At 35.7% G+C, this 17,320-nt stretch overlaps 1 protein-coding gene across 2 annotated transcripts in view; it reads left to right on the forward strand.

Moving 5' to 3' along the window:
* Window positions 1–17,320, forward strand: part of rabgap1l (RAB GTPase activating protein 1-like) — a 90,171-nt gene that overhangs the window by 2,091 nt on the left and 70,760 nt on the right. For both annotated transcript variants that reach the window (XM_026235849.1, XM_026235851.1), the window contains exons 2-11: window positions 3,673–3,856; window positions 3,961–4,117; window positions 4,901–5,108; window positions 6,910–7,084; window positions 7,159–7,319; window positions 7,508–7,618; window positions 8,727–8,793; window positions 9,577–9,679; window positions 11,210–11,376; window positions 13,509–13,635. In XM_026235849.1, the coding sequence (XP_026091634.1) occupies window positions 3,719–3,856; window positions 3,961–4,117; window positions 4,901–5,108; window positions 6,910–7,084; window positions 7,159–7,319; window positions 7,508–7,618; window positions 8,727–8,793; window positions 9,577–9,679; window positions 11,210–11,376; window positions 13,509–13,635 (1,414 nt within the window). In that variant the 5' untranslated portion in view covers window positions 3,673–3,718. The remainder of the gene's footprint in view (window positions 1–3,672; window positions 3,857–3,960; window positions 4,118–4,900; window positions 5,109–6,909; window positions 7,085–7,158; window positions 7,320–7,507; window positions 7,619–8,726; window positions 8,794–9,576; window positions 9,680–11,209; window positions 11,377–13,508; window positions 13,636–17,320) is intronic.

Consider the following 17,320-nt stretch of genomic DNA (forward strand, 5'->3'; position numbering starts at 1 on the left):
TTACTCTTCTGTTCTGTTTTTGCTGGGTGATTTAATCGGGCAGATTTTCTTGTATTACATCATGGCTGGCCCTGAATGAAAACTCCCACAGAGACACAAATAACTCCGGATTTTGAACTTTAAACACTGTGTTGGATGGCAGGAAAGCCTTGGCTCTGGATGGTGTCATGTAGTTTATGCCATGTTGTAGAAACTAATACTGTACTAGTACAGTATCTGTCTGTTTGTTGTCTTTAAATTATGGGTGTGAGTATTACAGAAAGCATAGAGGATAAACTGTTGTTTCCAAAGCCTGTTTCTCCTGCTGAGGCCTGCAGTATGTGTGTGTGTGTGTGTGAGGGAGAGAGAGTACTGCGAAATACACACCCAGAATAAGTAAACTACCAGTTTTATCTGTGGTTGAACATCTGAGACAGAGGCTCAGGCTCAGTTTAACCCTCCCAGCTTCTTGGTGGTGTTTAGTACTGATCCCTACAGCAAAAGAACATGATGTGAACTGACGTCCAAAGTAGTGAATAGTAATCTTAGTTCCTTTACTGGCTAATTCTTAAATAATGACCATGAGTTTGTAATCACTTAAAGTTTGTGTCCTCTCGGTGCCGTCTAATTCAGTTTGAATGAATGACTAACTGGTTCTCTTTAGCGGGAAGCTAAATGCATTCTCTGTTCATGTCAAGCGAGGAACTACTATGTATGAAAATGAAAGGCACACAGAGACCTTCTGTTAGCGTACGGTTTTGTCCTGTGCATTTTTCAATGGCTGTAATTGATGGAGAATGACGGCCACATGACTGATGTGTGTGTGTGAATGTGAAGACCCTTTCACTCACTGTGACCCCCTGATATGAACTCAAGGAACCAACTGTTAAATTAACGTAGTTGCTATCTTGGCTGGGCACTTGTTTCAGATAACCATCACCATCGCACGATAGTTGTGAAATAGTATGTAGTAATTTTTTTTGACGTGTGAAAAAACTTGCTGCATAGTGTGTGTGAACATCAGTGATGGTTTCAGAGTGTTTGCTTTGAGCCGCTTTAGGATGTGAAAATGTAATCAGATAGATGACACCTCGATAAACATGAACTTGCTTTGTTGAATCAGCGATAATGTGTGAAATGCTAGATGGTTGATATCGTTTTCAAAAGATACTGCTGTAAATCTCTAAAAGTGCCTGGTGCTTTATTGCTGATTGAATGTTTTTGTTTTTTTTCAGTCTGAACATGATTAGTATCCAGGGCCGTGCACAGACCTTTTGAGGGGCATGTGCTGAAACTGAAAAAGTTTCCCTTTTTTATATCAAGATTATTTAGTAAGCCTGCATAAAAGGAAGAAATGGTCACATCTTCATGACAAATTCAATTACACAAAATAATAGTCTCAAAAGCTTTAGATTTAGTCACGATTAATAACAACCATAATAATAATATTAGATAATTAGATAATATAGATAAACAGGGTTTTAAGGGCTTCTTTAAACCTAATTACAACAGCAACCTTCTGTGAGCCATGTATCTGGCAAAAATGTTATACTGTGGTGGACCAGGGATGTTGGTCTCTTGAAGGTCTCTTATTCACTAAACTTTCCCTAAAATAAGCCAGCAATGAAAAAATAAATAAAAATAGTGTGAAAAGTACAGTTGCAGTGAAAAGCATTTCTGAAGGATCACGTGACACTGAAGAGTACTGAACTGGAGTAATGATGCTGAAAATTCAGCTTTGATCACAAAAATAAATTACATTTTAAAATATTCAAATAGAAAACAGTTATTTAAAATTGTAAAAATATTACACAATATTACTGATTTTGCTGTATTTTGGAACAAATAAATGAACCCTTGGAATGAATCATGAATTACATTCTGCATGATAAAATATAAAGATTTCAGTGATCTTCTGTCATTTTTTTTTTAGTTACTACTACATTACTGTAGTAAAACCATATTTTACAACATTTTATACAGAGAGTATACCATAACATGATTAGCCTAAATGTTAATAAATTAAGTGTATCAGCAATCATAAATCAAAGAAGAAATTTCTTAGAAATATGTTATCTAGGTGACGAAGATCACTCGTCGCTGTGTAAGTTCCAGTACGAAACAGCGGGGGGCGCACCTGTTATGATTTTCCGATGGTAAAAAAACAAATTATATGTTGTTGTATTACTTATCAATATATCGTTTTTGACCAGCGAATGTGTGCAAATGTGATTTTTTTTTTCTGTCCGTCATTAAAACGGCGACGGCGCCTGCCGCTGCGGGCATCACATTACATTTTCATCTAGTTTACAAACTAGTTTTTTTTAGCTATATAGACGGAGCGCTCAGTTTTTCCTGTGGTAAAATGCATTTGGCCAAATTAGCATTTTATAAAAGATGAAATGCAACTGTATGCACAGGCTATTTAAGTGTTGGCTATGTATTGGCTATGACTAGATGGCAAATGCTAGCCCTCTCTCTCAGGCGACGTCCCACATGTCTCAGTCAGTGAGTCAGTCAGACATCAAATAAATAAAATATGAGCCTTTATAGACAGTGTTTAGTAGTACTTATTCAAACAACAAGATATTTATTTACCCTTCGCAAAACTTTGTTCAGCTCAGCTGGTGTCTACTGTGCGGCTGCTGTGGAACTTCAGTTGATTCAATGAATATAGAGGGGGCGGAGTTATCAGCTTATTGACCGCTTGAGGATCGAATAAGATTTACACAAGCTCGTTTTAAGAACTTTAATTTGGTAAAACAGACAGACAGGCGTAAAGGGTGACCAATAGCATTGATTAAAAAAAAAAAAAAAGGGCACTTCGGAGTGTAAGGGCAAAAAGGGCATGTGCTCTGCACAGGTTGAGCCCTACCTGTGCGCGTGCCTGTTAATATCCAAAGCCAAGTTGATGTGAAATGTCAAAATGGACCATTTTTTAGTCTTTGATAAATTTCCCACATCATATTGTATTCCAAAGGAAAGATATTTTCATAATTTCTTTTGAAATGTAATAACATCTTCTGATTTATGATGTCATCAAGGCTTTGTGGGCGGGGGAAAATTTGTTATGTATACAGTATACGGTCCCACTTTATATTAGGTGGCCTTAACTACTAGGTACTTACATAAAAAATAAGTACAATGTACTTATTGTGTTCATATTGTATTGTAAAACACTTTTGCTGCTATTGAGGTGGGACAGGGGTAAGGTTAGGGAGAGGGTTGGAGGTATGGGTAAGTTTAAGGGTGGGTTAAGGTGTAAAGTATGGGTCAACAGTGTAATTATAAATGTAATTACAGAAATTAAATACAGATGTAATTAAATGTCGTTTTTTTAAATAGAAGTACAATGTAAAAACATGTATGTGCACAATAAGTACATTGTACTAAATTATTAATTAAAATGTAAGTACATAGTAGTTAAGGCCACTTAATATAAAGTGGGTCCCAGTATACAATGTTACTTATATACGTCTCACACACACACACACACACACACACACATATATATCATCTGCCAATGTTGGTTTCAATTTATAATATCTTAAAATCGCAAAATACAGGTTTAAGATGCAAGGAAATCCAGTACAGAGAAAACCATCAAGTCATTGAGTGTTTTACATTGCAGAATTTAAACTAGACCTTTTAATCCACAATGTACCTAGTTTAACAGGTCTGTCTTGTTGGTAGGGTTGCAGCAGCAGTGGACCGAGCGGGCGGACTGTCCCAGTCTATCATGGATGACAGCTCCTCTCTGGGTAGAGTGAGCGGCTCCACTGAATCTGTGTCCACCGTCACCAGTGAAGAGTTTGTGCTTGTGCCGCCCACTGCTGGGGGCTCCCCCTCCAGCTCAGAGGGGAGACCCAGGCTCAAGGTGTCTCTTTCTACAGCCTGCTAACCATCCTTTACTGTTTCAATAAGAGCGACGTTAAGAGTAACCTAGATTTTATTTATCATCTGCCATCTGTTCTATGTCAGATGTCGTGGAATGGGAGTGAGCAGTTGGAGCGGGCGATGGAGGAGGTGTTGGATGATGTTTGTGATGGACCAGGATCTGCAGAGGAGAAAGGAATTCCTACACCACTCAGTTCTCCGATCAGACCACCCAGCCTGACTTTGGACACTGCTCCTCATGGTACATCCTGATTGCAGTAACAAACTAACTCTGTTTTATTCCGACCTCCCATTGGTCCTTGTTAAACCATGTCTTAAAGGGATACTCCACCCCAAAATGAACATTTTGTCATTTTATCACTTACCCGATGTCATTCCGAACCCATAAAATCTAATATCTGTCCCATAGACTGCCAAGTAAATAACAGTGTCAAGGTCACGAAAAGTACATTTTGTAAAACATCCGTTGAACGCAAACTGCTCTTCTGTGTCATTTAAATTTTTATTAATAACAATTTTCAGGGATGTTTCAATACATTTTGAATTTTAAGTATATGATTTATTTTTAGCAAGTTTGTCATTATATACTTTTATATATATATAAATTTTACAGTATACTGTTTACACTATATAACAAATTTATTTTATTCTTTATTTGTGTGTGTGAACTAGTTCTATTTATTATAACTGCTTCCTGTTGCCAAGTGCTAAAATTGGGAGGACTTTGAACACTTCCTCTCTGCCTTGCTCAAAGTTCCTCTTTTGATCACACTTGACAATGGACCTATACTTAAAACAAAGGTTTATTCAAAGCAAGAGTTTATTGTTTGTGGATTTCAACACAAGAATCTAAAGAAATAGTCAGCATAAAACACATTGTTCTACCTTTTTAAATATGATTCAATGAGCCACCTGATGACTTGCATAATATCTCAAATATAAAAACAAATTATAGAGAAGAAAATAAACATACACATCTCTGCAGCTTTATACAGTATTGAAACTTCTTTTTCTGTATCTGCAGAAGCATCAGCAGCAGTTTTGGAGAGTTCAGCAGAACAGGAGGAAGACAGCGTGCAGTTCAGTAAACTGTCCTATCTTGGCTGCACCTGGGTGAAGGCCCCTCGTAATGAGACAGAGGCCCAGAAAGCCATGGCCACCCTGCGGGCAGAGAGCGCCATCCCCATCCCCATCACCCTCCATGTGCCCAATGGTCCAGATGGTTGTGTCCGGTCAGTCATTTGCCAAAAAAATAATTATGAATTGAAATAATGACTATTTTTGTCTGGTGGGGGGGGGGGTATGCTAGTGGATCTGCCGTAGAGTTAGTTGGTTGTTCTTTGAGATAGCGGGTTAACTCCGTGTCATTGCGCGCTCTGATCGGTAAAGGGGCAGAGATTTCAGACCTCCGTTTATTAAGGAGATCTGTCACAAAACTCATCATCCGCGCCAAAGTTTTTTGAGCAAATTTCAAAGCCCTGCCCGTCATCCGCTGATTGTTTTGCGGTCTATGGACACAATGCTTTGCTGATGCGAGCCGCAAAAAAAGCCATTGTCTGTTCTAGAAAGGATGCAGCAAAGATATTTAATGCTAGAGTATGAGGCATAGGCCTACACTGAGTTTCATTACGATGAGATGCGCTCTAGTTCACAGTGCAGTGCAAGTGAACGCGGCACGCTGGTGCTTCCATGCACGGTTATCATTGTCTGCTATATTTGCTTTTTATTTATTAAAATACATGCAATTGGTTGATGAAACATTTTTTAAAATTAAGATAAAATTTGTTAAAAACGAAATTCGTTTTTAAGAAAGGTTTTCTATAAAGCAAAATTTAATGAAGTGGTAAATATCATGTCTGACGATTTACAAAACTTCATTAAGTGGTAAAAACCATGTCTCCCGATATATTGCGCATCTTATGATCCTATCTATAAAATGAAAATAATTTTTGATAAAAAATGTTTGTAAAAAATATTTTAATGACACGGTTTTGGCGGTTATAGAGTTCTAATGACGGTGTTCAACTATAACCGCCGGTCTCACGGTTATATACTAACCGTCACACCCCTAGTTGGTAACTTCAGTTTGACTAAAAGCAATGAATAAAACTTTTTGTCAACTAAAACTATGAAAGAGTCAAAAGACTATTAAGCATTTGCATTTTTGTAATTTAATACATTTTTCCCATTTCTTTTATGTTTTAATTTTAATTTATTCCAGTTTATTTAGCAATTTTCTAATGCAATAATATATTTTCCCAATACAAATTATATTCCTGAACTTTAATTTTTATTCTTAATGTTAATTTCAGATTTAGAATAATTTTTGAATCTGGGATTTCCAGAGGGTTCGCTGACTTCTGCACTACATCAGCTACTTCTCACAACCAGTCGCAATCTATTTATTTCCTGGGGCTTCATAAAAGCTTAAAAACAAACCGCATTCAACATAGGGAGTATAAATGTGACTTTTATGTAGATTCTGAGTCCTTGTGATCTTCACGGTGTGTGTTTGTCTGTCAAGAGCTAACACAGCTGCCTTCCAAGCTGCTTTTAGCTCACGCTTTCAGCTTCGTAGATGTAATGTTGCACTTCAGTTTTCACACCCTTTTCTTTCTCAGGAACTGTGGCATGGCCTCAAGTTTAACATCTCACCGTTTCTTCTTTAGAAACCTCAAACGCTCTCTTAAGTTAGAATACTGAACTTATAATGCGTGTAGGAGGTGCCACTTTCATTTAGCTTAATTTTCAAACTTCATTTTTACACCTACATCTTCATCAGTTCTAGCTAAATATCTTATTGAGCAGTCACCTAACCACATTATGAAAACTTGACCTCTTTTGCCGTCTCCAAAATCAGTTTACTTTACTATTTTTATTTATTTATTTATTTGAAATAAAACACTGAGTCGTAGCAATCAGAGCAAAAAGTTGATGTAGATTCTAAAAGATGTTACATTATACAAAAGAGACTGCTTTATCTTTAGTTGTATTTATATTTTAATGGATTTTTTTTTTTTTTTTTTGCTCTAGGATTGTCGACCAGGCCACAGGAACAGAAATTGCATCTTTTTCCATCTATAAGGTGTTGTTCTGCGCCCGAGGACCTGAGGGATCTGTCGAGAGCGACTGCTTTTCCTTCACAGAGAGCTACCGGAGCTCAGAGGACTTTCAGATCCACGTCTTCTCCTGCCATATCAAAGAGGCCGTGAGTTGCATTTGTTCACAAGTGTTCATACAGTAATTGTAATTTTGGGAACTCAACCTCCTTTCCTTATGTAGGTTAGTCGCATCCTCTATAGCTTCTCAACGGCCTTCAAGCGTTCATCAAAAGCTGCCACAGACATGCAAGACTCAGTGCTGCCACTTTCCCCCGATGGTGATATCTTCACCTTCTCCGTTTCTCTAGAAGTGAGAGAAGATGATGGCAAAGGAAACTTCAGGTCTGTCATTACTCACTTCTGAAGAAACTTCAGTGCTCGTTCTCTCGCTCTCTGAGTGTGGTGTTCGTTTTCTCCTTTTGCTATTTAGTGAGTAAGATGAACTTGTTTTCTGTTGTGGGCAACCAGAATAGAATTGCAGTTGTGTCTTTCTTACTTTTTTCCCCTCTCTCTTCCTCTACATATTGTAGTCCAGTTCCCAAAGACAGAGATAAGTATTACTTCAAGCTTCGTCAGGGTGTACAGAAAAATCTGGTGGTCACCGTCCAGCAGACGACCAATAAGGAGCTTGTAATAGAGAGGTGGGTTCTGGGATGTGGGAGTTCATGTCAGAAATTCAGATATTTTTATCATTTTACAGAACCGGGTTTCCCCCTATGATTACTGGCATGACATTGCCTGTAAATGTCGGCAATTTACCACAAGGTGAAAGTGAAAGTGGTGGAACATGTAAGAGATCTCATTAAAATGGTTAAACAATAGGCCTTAGTTCATGTCCCAGTCATGAACCACAGTTGGCTGCATGCCACTGCTAGTCAAAAGCAGACCGTATTAGCAGACATTCTCGTTCTAGACATAGATATATAACACTTAATATATAAATATGTATACATTTTTTAAATAAATAATTATTTAATGTATAATAATAATACGAAAAGGACCAAAATTTGTCTCATATGTGCTTATTATATAAAATATTATAATGTAATTTTTTAAATAACTTTTCTTTACAGCAATTAATTCCAAATAAAGTAATATTACAAGTGTGTGTATGTTCAAACTTAAAATGCACAATCACACATTTATAGTATGTATATATGTACAGGGCTTGAATTTTGGTGCGGGATTGCCCATAATTCTTCTGATTCCCGCAGTTTCCGTTCCTGTAACACAGGAAATTCCTGCAAATATTTCAGTGTGAAAGAAGCTTTATGTCAGATAATTGCAGTTTAAAAATATGTCTAAAAAATACCCTAACTGCCCCTTAAATATACACCCCCCCCCCCATAAGAGCCTCCTAAAGGGGGAAAACCCCTTGTGTGTGGGCATTGTTTGCATATATACACACGCCATATTACACAGTGTAAAATATTTGTTTAATTGTGCATGTAATTAAACAGTAGTTCATACAATGTATTATAAGGTATTTTATAGATCATATCAATTTTATTTGTAGTTTTGTATTTATGTATACATGTGTATATATATGTGTGTGATTCCTTGTGCAACCACTTGATGCCGCTCTAGTCACAGCACAACCACTTTCTGAGCCTTTCACAAATGTTGCCACGCTCATTTCATATAGAGTATTACAGAAGCTCCAGTTCACTCTCTGAAACTATTATGTTTTTAGCAGTCACTTTTATTTAATGCCTTATCCTCAGCATCTAAACCATGTATGTTTTCCAGGTGCTTTGGGATGCTGCTCAGTCCTGGGCAGAAAGTGCGGAACAACGACATGCACCTCCTTGACATGGTGAGACATTTCTGGCTCAGTAATGTGGCTGCTTGTGGTTCAACTCTTACAGCCGTACCTTATATGTATATGTATATTATATGTTCATTTTCCATACCTTAACTCATTTTAATTACCACTCTGTTGCAATTTTAGAAACACAATAGAAATATAGGGTTTTTTATTATTCATTATAAACGTCATTTCACATTGGCCCATGAGGAAATTAAGTTGTGGTGGTTTGCACTTCAAGACTAAAGACAATAAGCAGTTCAATCAAGCATCATTGGATCCACTGGGATTTTTGAAACCTACAAGGATTAATGTCATACTTTTCTCCATGTTGCCATCTGGATAGTTTAGACAAATGTCATCATTTGATATTTTTTTTTGCATATATTATGTATGTATATTCTTGAGTTGTCAATAGATTAAAATAATCCTGATTAATCACATTATTTTTATTATATGTGTTAATGCAATTAACCTCAGATTTGTGGCAATATTCTGCCGGTTTTCATGATATTAATAAGATTCTGTCATGCAAAGACTGTAATTGATTTAGTTTTTAATAAAAGTCCCATATGGGTTTCATTTATAGATATCTAATAAGTCCTTAAAATGATCTTTCTCCTTAATTTCCTCCATCAACTCTTTAGAAATTACTCCCAAATGAATAAAACACATGTCAGATTAGATAAACGCATTTGATGCATTAAATTGAACACAGTTTTATTATTTAGATTAAATGAAGTAGCCATTGTCATTATATAAGTGATACATTTTTTGTGGTTATGTTTGAAGGAGTCTATGGGCAAAAGTGCTGATGGGAAGGCGTATGTAATCACTGGCACCTGGAATCCCAACACTCCAGCTTTCCAGCCACTGAACGAGGACACGCCGAAAGGTACGAGCTAAGACACAATCCTTGGTTATCAGAAGTCTAAAGTGCTTTTAAGTTCACGTCATGCTGTGACTGAATTTACAGTTTTTTTTTTCACAGAAATCACACTTTTTCTACCTTTTCTTTTTTCTTCTACACACAAATAGCCATACAAATGTACTGCTTCAACCATGTTGAGTATACATTCCATCGGCTTTTCTTGTCATGGTCAAAATGCGTCTAATTTTCCACTGACAGCAGTGTAGCTTTAACTAATTTTCATCTCAGTTTGGCCTAAACTAGAGTTTGACTAATAAGGGTTTCATTAATGGTTCATTAATGTCATTATATAGGTAATATAAAACCATCTAAATATAGGCACACATGTTATGAAATAATTTATTATACTTCTAAAATAAAATTAATGTAATTTTAAACACTTAACTACTTTTATTTGTTTTGTTATATATTCATAAATTTAATTACATTATATTATACATCTCATTAATATTATCATATATTATACATATTGTCAAAATCCCTGCAAAATATTTAAAATGTGTAATTCCTTGTTATATTCTGATCTTAAATTTTATGTAATTTATGATATAATTAAAATGTACTAATTTAATTTAAAAAATGCTTTTTAATTTGATATCATTTTTATGTTTTATATGATATATTATTCAAAATTGATTACATCACACACAAAAAAATCCCTAAATGTCAGAAAGTCAGAGTAGTCCAACTTGGAACAGGAAGTAGTGATGGCCTCTTTATTTAATGACTCAGATTACATTACTATTTAGTATATAGTGTGTGTATTGTTGATTTGGTACGAGGCCAAACTTGAAGCAGTGCGTCTCGTTACTGTAGCTATAATGTTCTCTTGTGAAATTCTATGGAGTTTCCTTTGAAATGTAATTCCAGTCTGGTAGATTCAGATAACCACCTCAGTTTAAATAGCGTTTAATTCAGCGACCTGAATGAGTTTTTCATTTGCAGTCTACATTTTATTACACTCGCAGTAAAACCTGTCATAGACCTCGGCATGGTTTTGTGTCTGTTTGTAACTCTCAGTCGGTGCCCACCACAGATCTTCTTCTATTTACCTCCCCATCTTTCTCACCGCCGTCTTTTCTGACCTGACTCTATCGAAATTGGAATCTATTTTCAGCAATTCCCTCATAAATCTGTAGCTACTGGGGTGTTTGTTTCTTGTTAATTTAAATAATAAAAACCCCTTAGTGTGAAAACTGGTTTTCACTCATTTGTGATAAGTTTCTCTTAGCAGTCTGCTTTTGTTTCATAATTATAGGGCTCACCTGAGAGAGAATATCATGAGATCAGTTCCCAGAATGCTGTTTTTACCACAACTGATTGGCGATGAATAATCTAAGCTGATTTTACTCTTCTTTTTTTTGCACAGCTGTTTTTGAATGACTTGGTTTGAGTTTGTTTGTATTGTGAAAAGTGGATTTATGTTTTTAATGGGCAGTATTTTGAAGGCAGTATGCAAGTTTTGTCTTTAACCGTGAGTTTTTTCTCCTCCAGACAAGCAGGTATACATGACGGTGGCAGTAGACCTGGTGGTGACCGAGGTTGTAGAGCCGGTTCGGTTCCTCATGGAGGCGCTAGTGCGGGTCTATCCAGCTAATGAGAGATTCTGGTATTTCAGCAGGAAGGCCTTCTCTGAAACCTTTTACCTCAAGCTCAAACAGGTACACTCTAAAACAAACGAAATATTCAAAGATACACCTTTATTGAGTCCTAAACAATCAGCAAGTGTGTGAGTGCTTTACAGATAAATATATGTGGGTTTATTTCGTCATTGTCACAATAAATTAAAGCTGATTAATTGAATAAATAATTTTAAATAATTAACACACACACACACAAATAGATACCTCAGATGAAGCCTGTGTTAGGAGAATTTTTAAATAAAACTATAATAACAATATATTCTTATTAAAAATAAAATGAAATTGAAAAATAAAACCGATATTTAAATTTTTTTAATTAAAAATAAAATTGATAGATATTTAATTATAAGCGGTGGTGAACAGTAATGTACCTTTTATTTCACCGATTTATTTATTTCATTATTTATAATAATATAATTAAGAATAAGAAATCAAGTGTTTAGAGACTGGGTTCAAAGTTAGAAAATGTATATATATTTGATCGTTATCACCTTTAATTGTCTTGAATATAATGTGACGGTGCCAAAAATCAAAACTCAAAAGGCTTTTAAAATCTAATTTCTTATTTTTGGGAGTTGAAATATGATCTGGAAATGTGGTCGACGGGCTTCATGAGGTTCATCTTTTTCTTGCAAAGCCTGTGAACTGCCTATGAACACTTATAGGCAGCGATGTAGCGGCTGCACAGATTGGAGAACAAACCTTGAGGAAGGAAGTGAGCTCTTGTGAAGGGTGAATACAAGCAGTAACTCTGGAAGCTGTGAAGCGGCAAATAGAGGCTTTGTATAATTCGTATCTTAATAAGAGGCCCGGCGCTCATTTTCATGCTCAAGTAATTTGAGCTTACAGCCTGCATCTCTGCCCGATTGCCTCTGTAGTTATCTTATTGCAGAGAGAAACAATGCCTGGGCTGTAGTTTAAAGCTAATTAAAAGATAATATTAGGCGTTCGCAATAGACCCAGCCCATTCTCCATGTTATTTGATTATTTCGTATTCGTTTACGCTGCTCAATTGGTGCGAGTATTAGCGTGTAATTATTCCGGCTGTAAACATCATTCTTCGCCTGTAGTACAGTTCCACTTTGCAATTAAAAATGGAAACGGCAGTTTACATAAGAGCCACATGGCACGAGGGAAGCAGTGTCGAGTTACTGTATGAGTAACTGGAAGTGGAGTGGTACAGGTGTGATCTCTGCCCACCACGTCAGAGAGCAACGCTTGTGTTTATTTCCTCCCGTGCGTGTGATTATGTATTTGTCATGTCCCCTGAAGCGGTGTCGAAGGTGAAGTTAACTTTGAATGCTTTGCTCTAGCGGCGCTCTTTGAGCAGTTCATCTAATAATAAAGAATATGTCATGTATTCATCCTTGTGCTTTTGATCAATATGACTTTTATTATATTTCTTTATTTATATAATATTTATAATTATTCTTCTGTACATATTTATATTTAAATAATATTTGTTGTGTGTATATATAGTGATGCATATAAATAGTTTATATGTATTATGTATTTATTAATACATTTATTTGTAACATTCATACATTCATAAAATAAAACATTTATATTTTGTAATATTTAAGTGTGTGTGTAAATATATCAAATAGAATATTTATATAATTATTTTTGTTATTTATATTTGCAATATGTATTATGTGTATAGAATTTTTGTGAACATATATTTTATAATATATATGAGGCTTGTAGAGCAGTCTGCAATGACATTTTGTCTCCTTTTTTTGACCTAAAATAACACGTTTTTTGGTAAAGGTTGTTTGAATCCATTTTAGTCTTGTCTTATTTCGTCATTTAAATTGCAAGTTGATATATATTCATAGTTACCGTTTATTGACCTTATTATTGTCTCGTCTTGTCTTAGTTATGGGGAAAAATAGCTAGTCAACTAACATTTTGCGTCATAGTCTTCGTTAGCGAAATTAACACTGGGTTCATTTTAGTTTTAATATATATAAAAGGAGTCTCTAGTGCATTGTATAATAATGTTTGATTAATTATTCCAAATATATTGTCAGAACTGTGCATTTTGCTTTCATATTGTTTTTGTTGGATACTGTAACCCTAATGAAGTAACTCTATGGCTTTGACATGCTGCTTTGTTTATAGTTTGTGTTGGCTCTATTTGTTTGCAGGGCACAGGGAAGGGCAGCCAGGGAGATGTCATGTATGAAGTGGTCAGCCTGCAGAAACATACAGAATGTGCAGCAGGAGTCCGTGGCCGCCTGCAGTCAACCACTGAGGAAGAGGAACCAGACGAAGGTATGCCACTGTCTAGTTTATCAGAGTTTTTCTGTGTTTTATAAAGTTGCCATTTTGAGGACTCCTTTTTTTTTTTTCTGAGGTGAACTGCTTTAAAGGAACCATATTCTTCACTTTTGTAGCATGCCTTTCCCCACTTAAAGTGCGCTTATAATGTTACTTAGAAAGTTTCTGTGCACCAAAGATCAGGGGTTTTTTGATGATTACACAGGGCTTGACCATTTTCCACATGATATCTGACTTTAAGAATTAAACACACTCATCTATTTAAATATATTTAATATTTTATTTTTATTAATTCTTTATATTTAAAATGAAGATTGTAAATTTCATATGAATCCAAATTTTTATATATATTTTTTGTTAAATTTATTTTTACTAACTTAACCTTAACACATATTAACTGTATTACTTTATTAGTTTTGCCCATACATTGGTTTATTTGTGGCGACCTGGCACAATATCAACACTGACCGACACAAATGGATTTTCCAAAATGCCTTGACATTCAATAAACATGAGCTCTGCAGCTTTTAAAGTCAAAACCAGTGCTGTTTATTACAGCCGTTACCAGGGAAACTGTTATTTCTGCTGCTCCTAAGCACCTCCTGCTGGCAGAGAATGAATGTGCATTTTCAATAATAAGCCTGTTTCATATATAATAGGGGTGCTCCGATTGATCGGTCTTCATAAAGGCTGATGTCAAGCTGATGATGCACCTGCCATGAAAGGTTTGGCATGACATGCTTCAGCACCATCTCAATCGTTGTCTAGCATGGGCAAAATAATTATAAGGCTGATGGTGAAGTACCATTCAGTAAATAACTTGCCAAGTAATTGAAAAACTTTCTGTGAGATGTCATTTTACAAACAGCAGCGTGAGTGAATCACCGCACACTCTCTCTTTTCTCACTGGTTCACACATACTCTTGCTTATATTTATTAGGTTTGTATTACTGTACTGTGCAAAAACCGAATTGTAATGCTCAAAAGGCATTTTCAGTAACAACGTTTGGATCTGAATTCCGAATGGGCAAAGGTTGCTTCCTTGGCAAACAGCCGCGGATCAGTAACAGACTCCTTTGGGAAAGCACAATGAGTCTGTGCTACATATGCACTGCAAACGGAGTGTGTGTGAACCTGGCATGTGGCCGCCTCACATACAGCTAAAAAAAATGCACTGCATGATCAAACATTTAGGTGAGAAAGTTTTAATATTTTTGTAATGTAAATGTAAAATAAATAGATAAAGTCCCCCTCCACCCACACATAAACAATTGTTTAGCATACATGCACACCTACATACATATCAGGGCTCTAGGCTGAAACTATTTTTGAGAATCTGTGAGTTGCAGAGCCACAGCACAGTGTAAAGCCTGATGTCTTTGCAAAATAAATAAATAAAATACAAACCAAACCAATGCAACCAAATCATGTGCTCGTGCCACCAACTGAGAAAATGGGAAGAATGAGTCTAGAGCCCTGCATATCTATATTTATTTATATATATATATATATATATATATATATATAATCACAAATAAAGGAAAAATGACCATCGCTGAGTTTATTCAGATCTCTTCAGAGGAAGGGAATGTGTGTATGTACTGTACATGTGGGCATTAAAGGACAGATTGCCTTGGCAGCAAAGCTGTAGCAGGGCCATTTGTTTTGGTGTTTATTTTTTCTTTATATGTCAATACTTACACATCAACCGAATGATCCAGATTTTTTTCCCCCACCAAATTTTAACATGATCAACATTCACTCCCCTTGCATATTTCCTGCCTGTGCTTTGGCAGCATGAATCCATCACAAGCTTTAATTTAGTCTCGGATGTTAGCTCTAGGTGAAGTGTTTCAGCCCTCTGTCTTTTTCACGAAGCAGAGATGGCCTGTGTTTTTGACAGGGTGCCTCAAGCCAGAAATGTGAAACTCTGGCGGCTTTCAAGTGGTTATCAGTGCTAATTTCAGAAAAATGGTTAAGTGGTATTGGCTCTTGGGCTCTGTGTGTAATCTGACCACCTGGAACTGGCTATTTATTATTCTTTCTTCTGTTTTCGGTTCTGCTGAATTGATTTTAGCATGAAACATGCACTAATGATTACGTGGGTTTGAGTTGCATGGTAAATATCACTTAAAGGACAATTCTGTGTTATTTACTACCTAATTTCTGTGAACGGTATGATAGTTGTGCTCTTTAACTGTTTATTTGCAGGGATACCTGCTTGCTAGGCATCCATTATGGCACAAATGTTGTCTGAATATTTCTCAAAAGTTTATTTTTAGGCCTGTCACGATAACAAATTTTGCTGAACGATAAATTGTCCAAGAAATTATCGCGATAAATGATAATATCGTTGTTCTAAGACCAGTTTCAACTAATATAATGATAATGGCATAAAAACGCAGGTACATCTTTTCAAAAATCAATAGAAATACCAACATGTTGACTTTGTGGCTTAAAATGAATTCATTTTGTATGTTATATTATGTCTATATGTCAGTTAGGGATGCTCATGGAGTACAATAGTTGTGCAAGTACAATGGTGTATCGCTTGCGATGCAAACATCCACAAGCAAATGAAAGGCGCTTCCCAAAGCTGGTCACTCTAGCGAGACATTATCTCTTTATTCCCGGGACACCTGTGCCATCAAAGAGGGCGTTTTGCTCCAGATTAACCCCACATCACATCATTACATGCTACTTTTAAATAAAAATATAAAAAATTATCGTGGCCGAAAATACTATCGAGGTCATTTTTTTTATTGTGCGATTAATTGATTTATCGACTATCGCGACCGCCCTATTTATTTTGCACTTCCTAAACAGCTGAACAAAGAAACAGCATTACATTATTTGATGAGCACAAGCAATAATAAATAAACCATGAGCAATTGTAGTTTATAGTAAATTCATGTTATTAATATACTTAATATGTAATTCAGCTCATTAGAGGGAATCGAGTGTAAGGCTATTTACATAATTTAGGTGATGTTGAAGGTTGCCAGATTTGGAGGATGTTCGCATTTTGCAAAGCATAAATACAGGGATTCCATATGCTGGCAAAACAGAGCTGGGATAAAATACGAGTCTTGTTACGTACAATAGGGGCAAAATTTCCATAGACTAAGCCATTCATATTCCACATTAGTCAGGTCCTATCATATTAATATGTATTATATGAACGCACACACAAATATATATGAAGAGTTCAGATGCAAAAACCTCTAAATGCCATCTGAAATTTTCATCTAAAATTAGGATTTTTATCAAGCTCCTATGCTTAGGTTGAGTCATTTTACTTCAATGGCAATGTGCAGGTCCTTTTCCAGGCTATTAAAGTGAAATAACTGAACATAAATATAGGAGCCTGAAAAAATTCCTAATTTTAGATGCAAATTTCAGATGGCATTTAGAGGTTTTTGCATCTGAACTCTTCATATGTATACACATAAAACTTATTTTAGCTTCTATATATAATTTTAAATAAACTTTAAATAAATAACCATAGTATGAATGTCTAATCATCCAAAAATAAAATAAAAAAACATATTAATTAAAGGTTACTTTGTGATCAATCACCAGTTGACCTATGGCAAATTTGTTGTTGGTGTGTTTTTTTTTGTTTTGTTTTTTTTTTATGATCAACGTGTTAATGCAAAAGTATACAGTATTTTTTTAG

Source organism: Carassius auratus, chromosome 47 (genome assembly GCF_003368295.1).
Source record: "Carassius auratus strain Wakin chromosome 47, ASM336829v1, whole genome shotgun sequence".
Classification (NCBI taxonomy): Eukaryota; Metazoa; Chordata; class Actinopteri; order Cypriniformes; family Cyprinidae; genus Carassius; species Carassius auratus.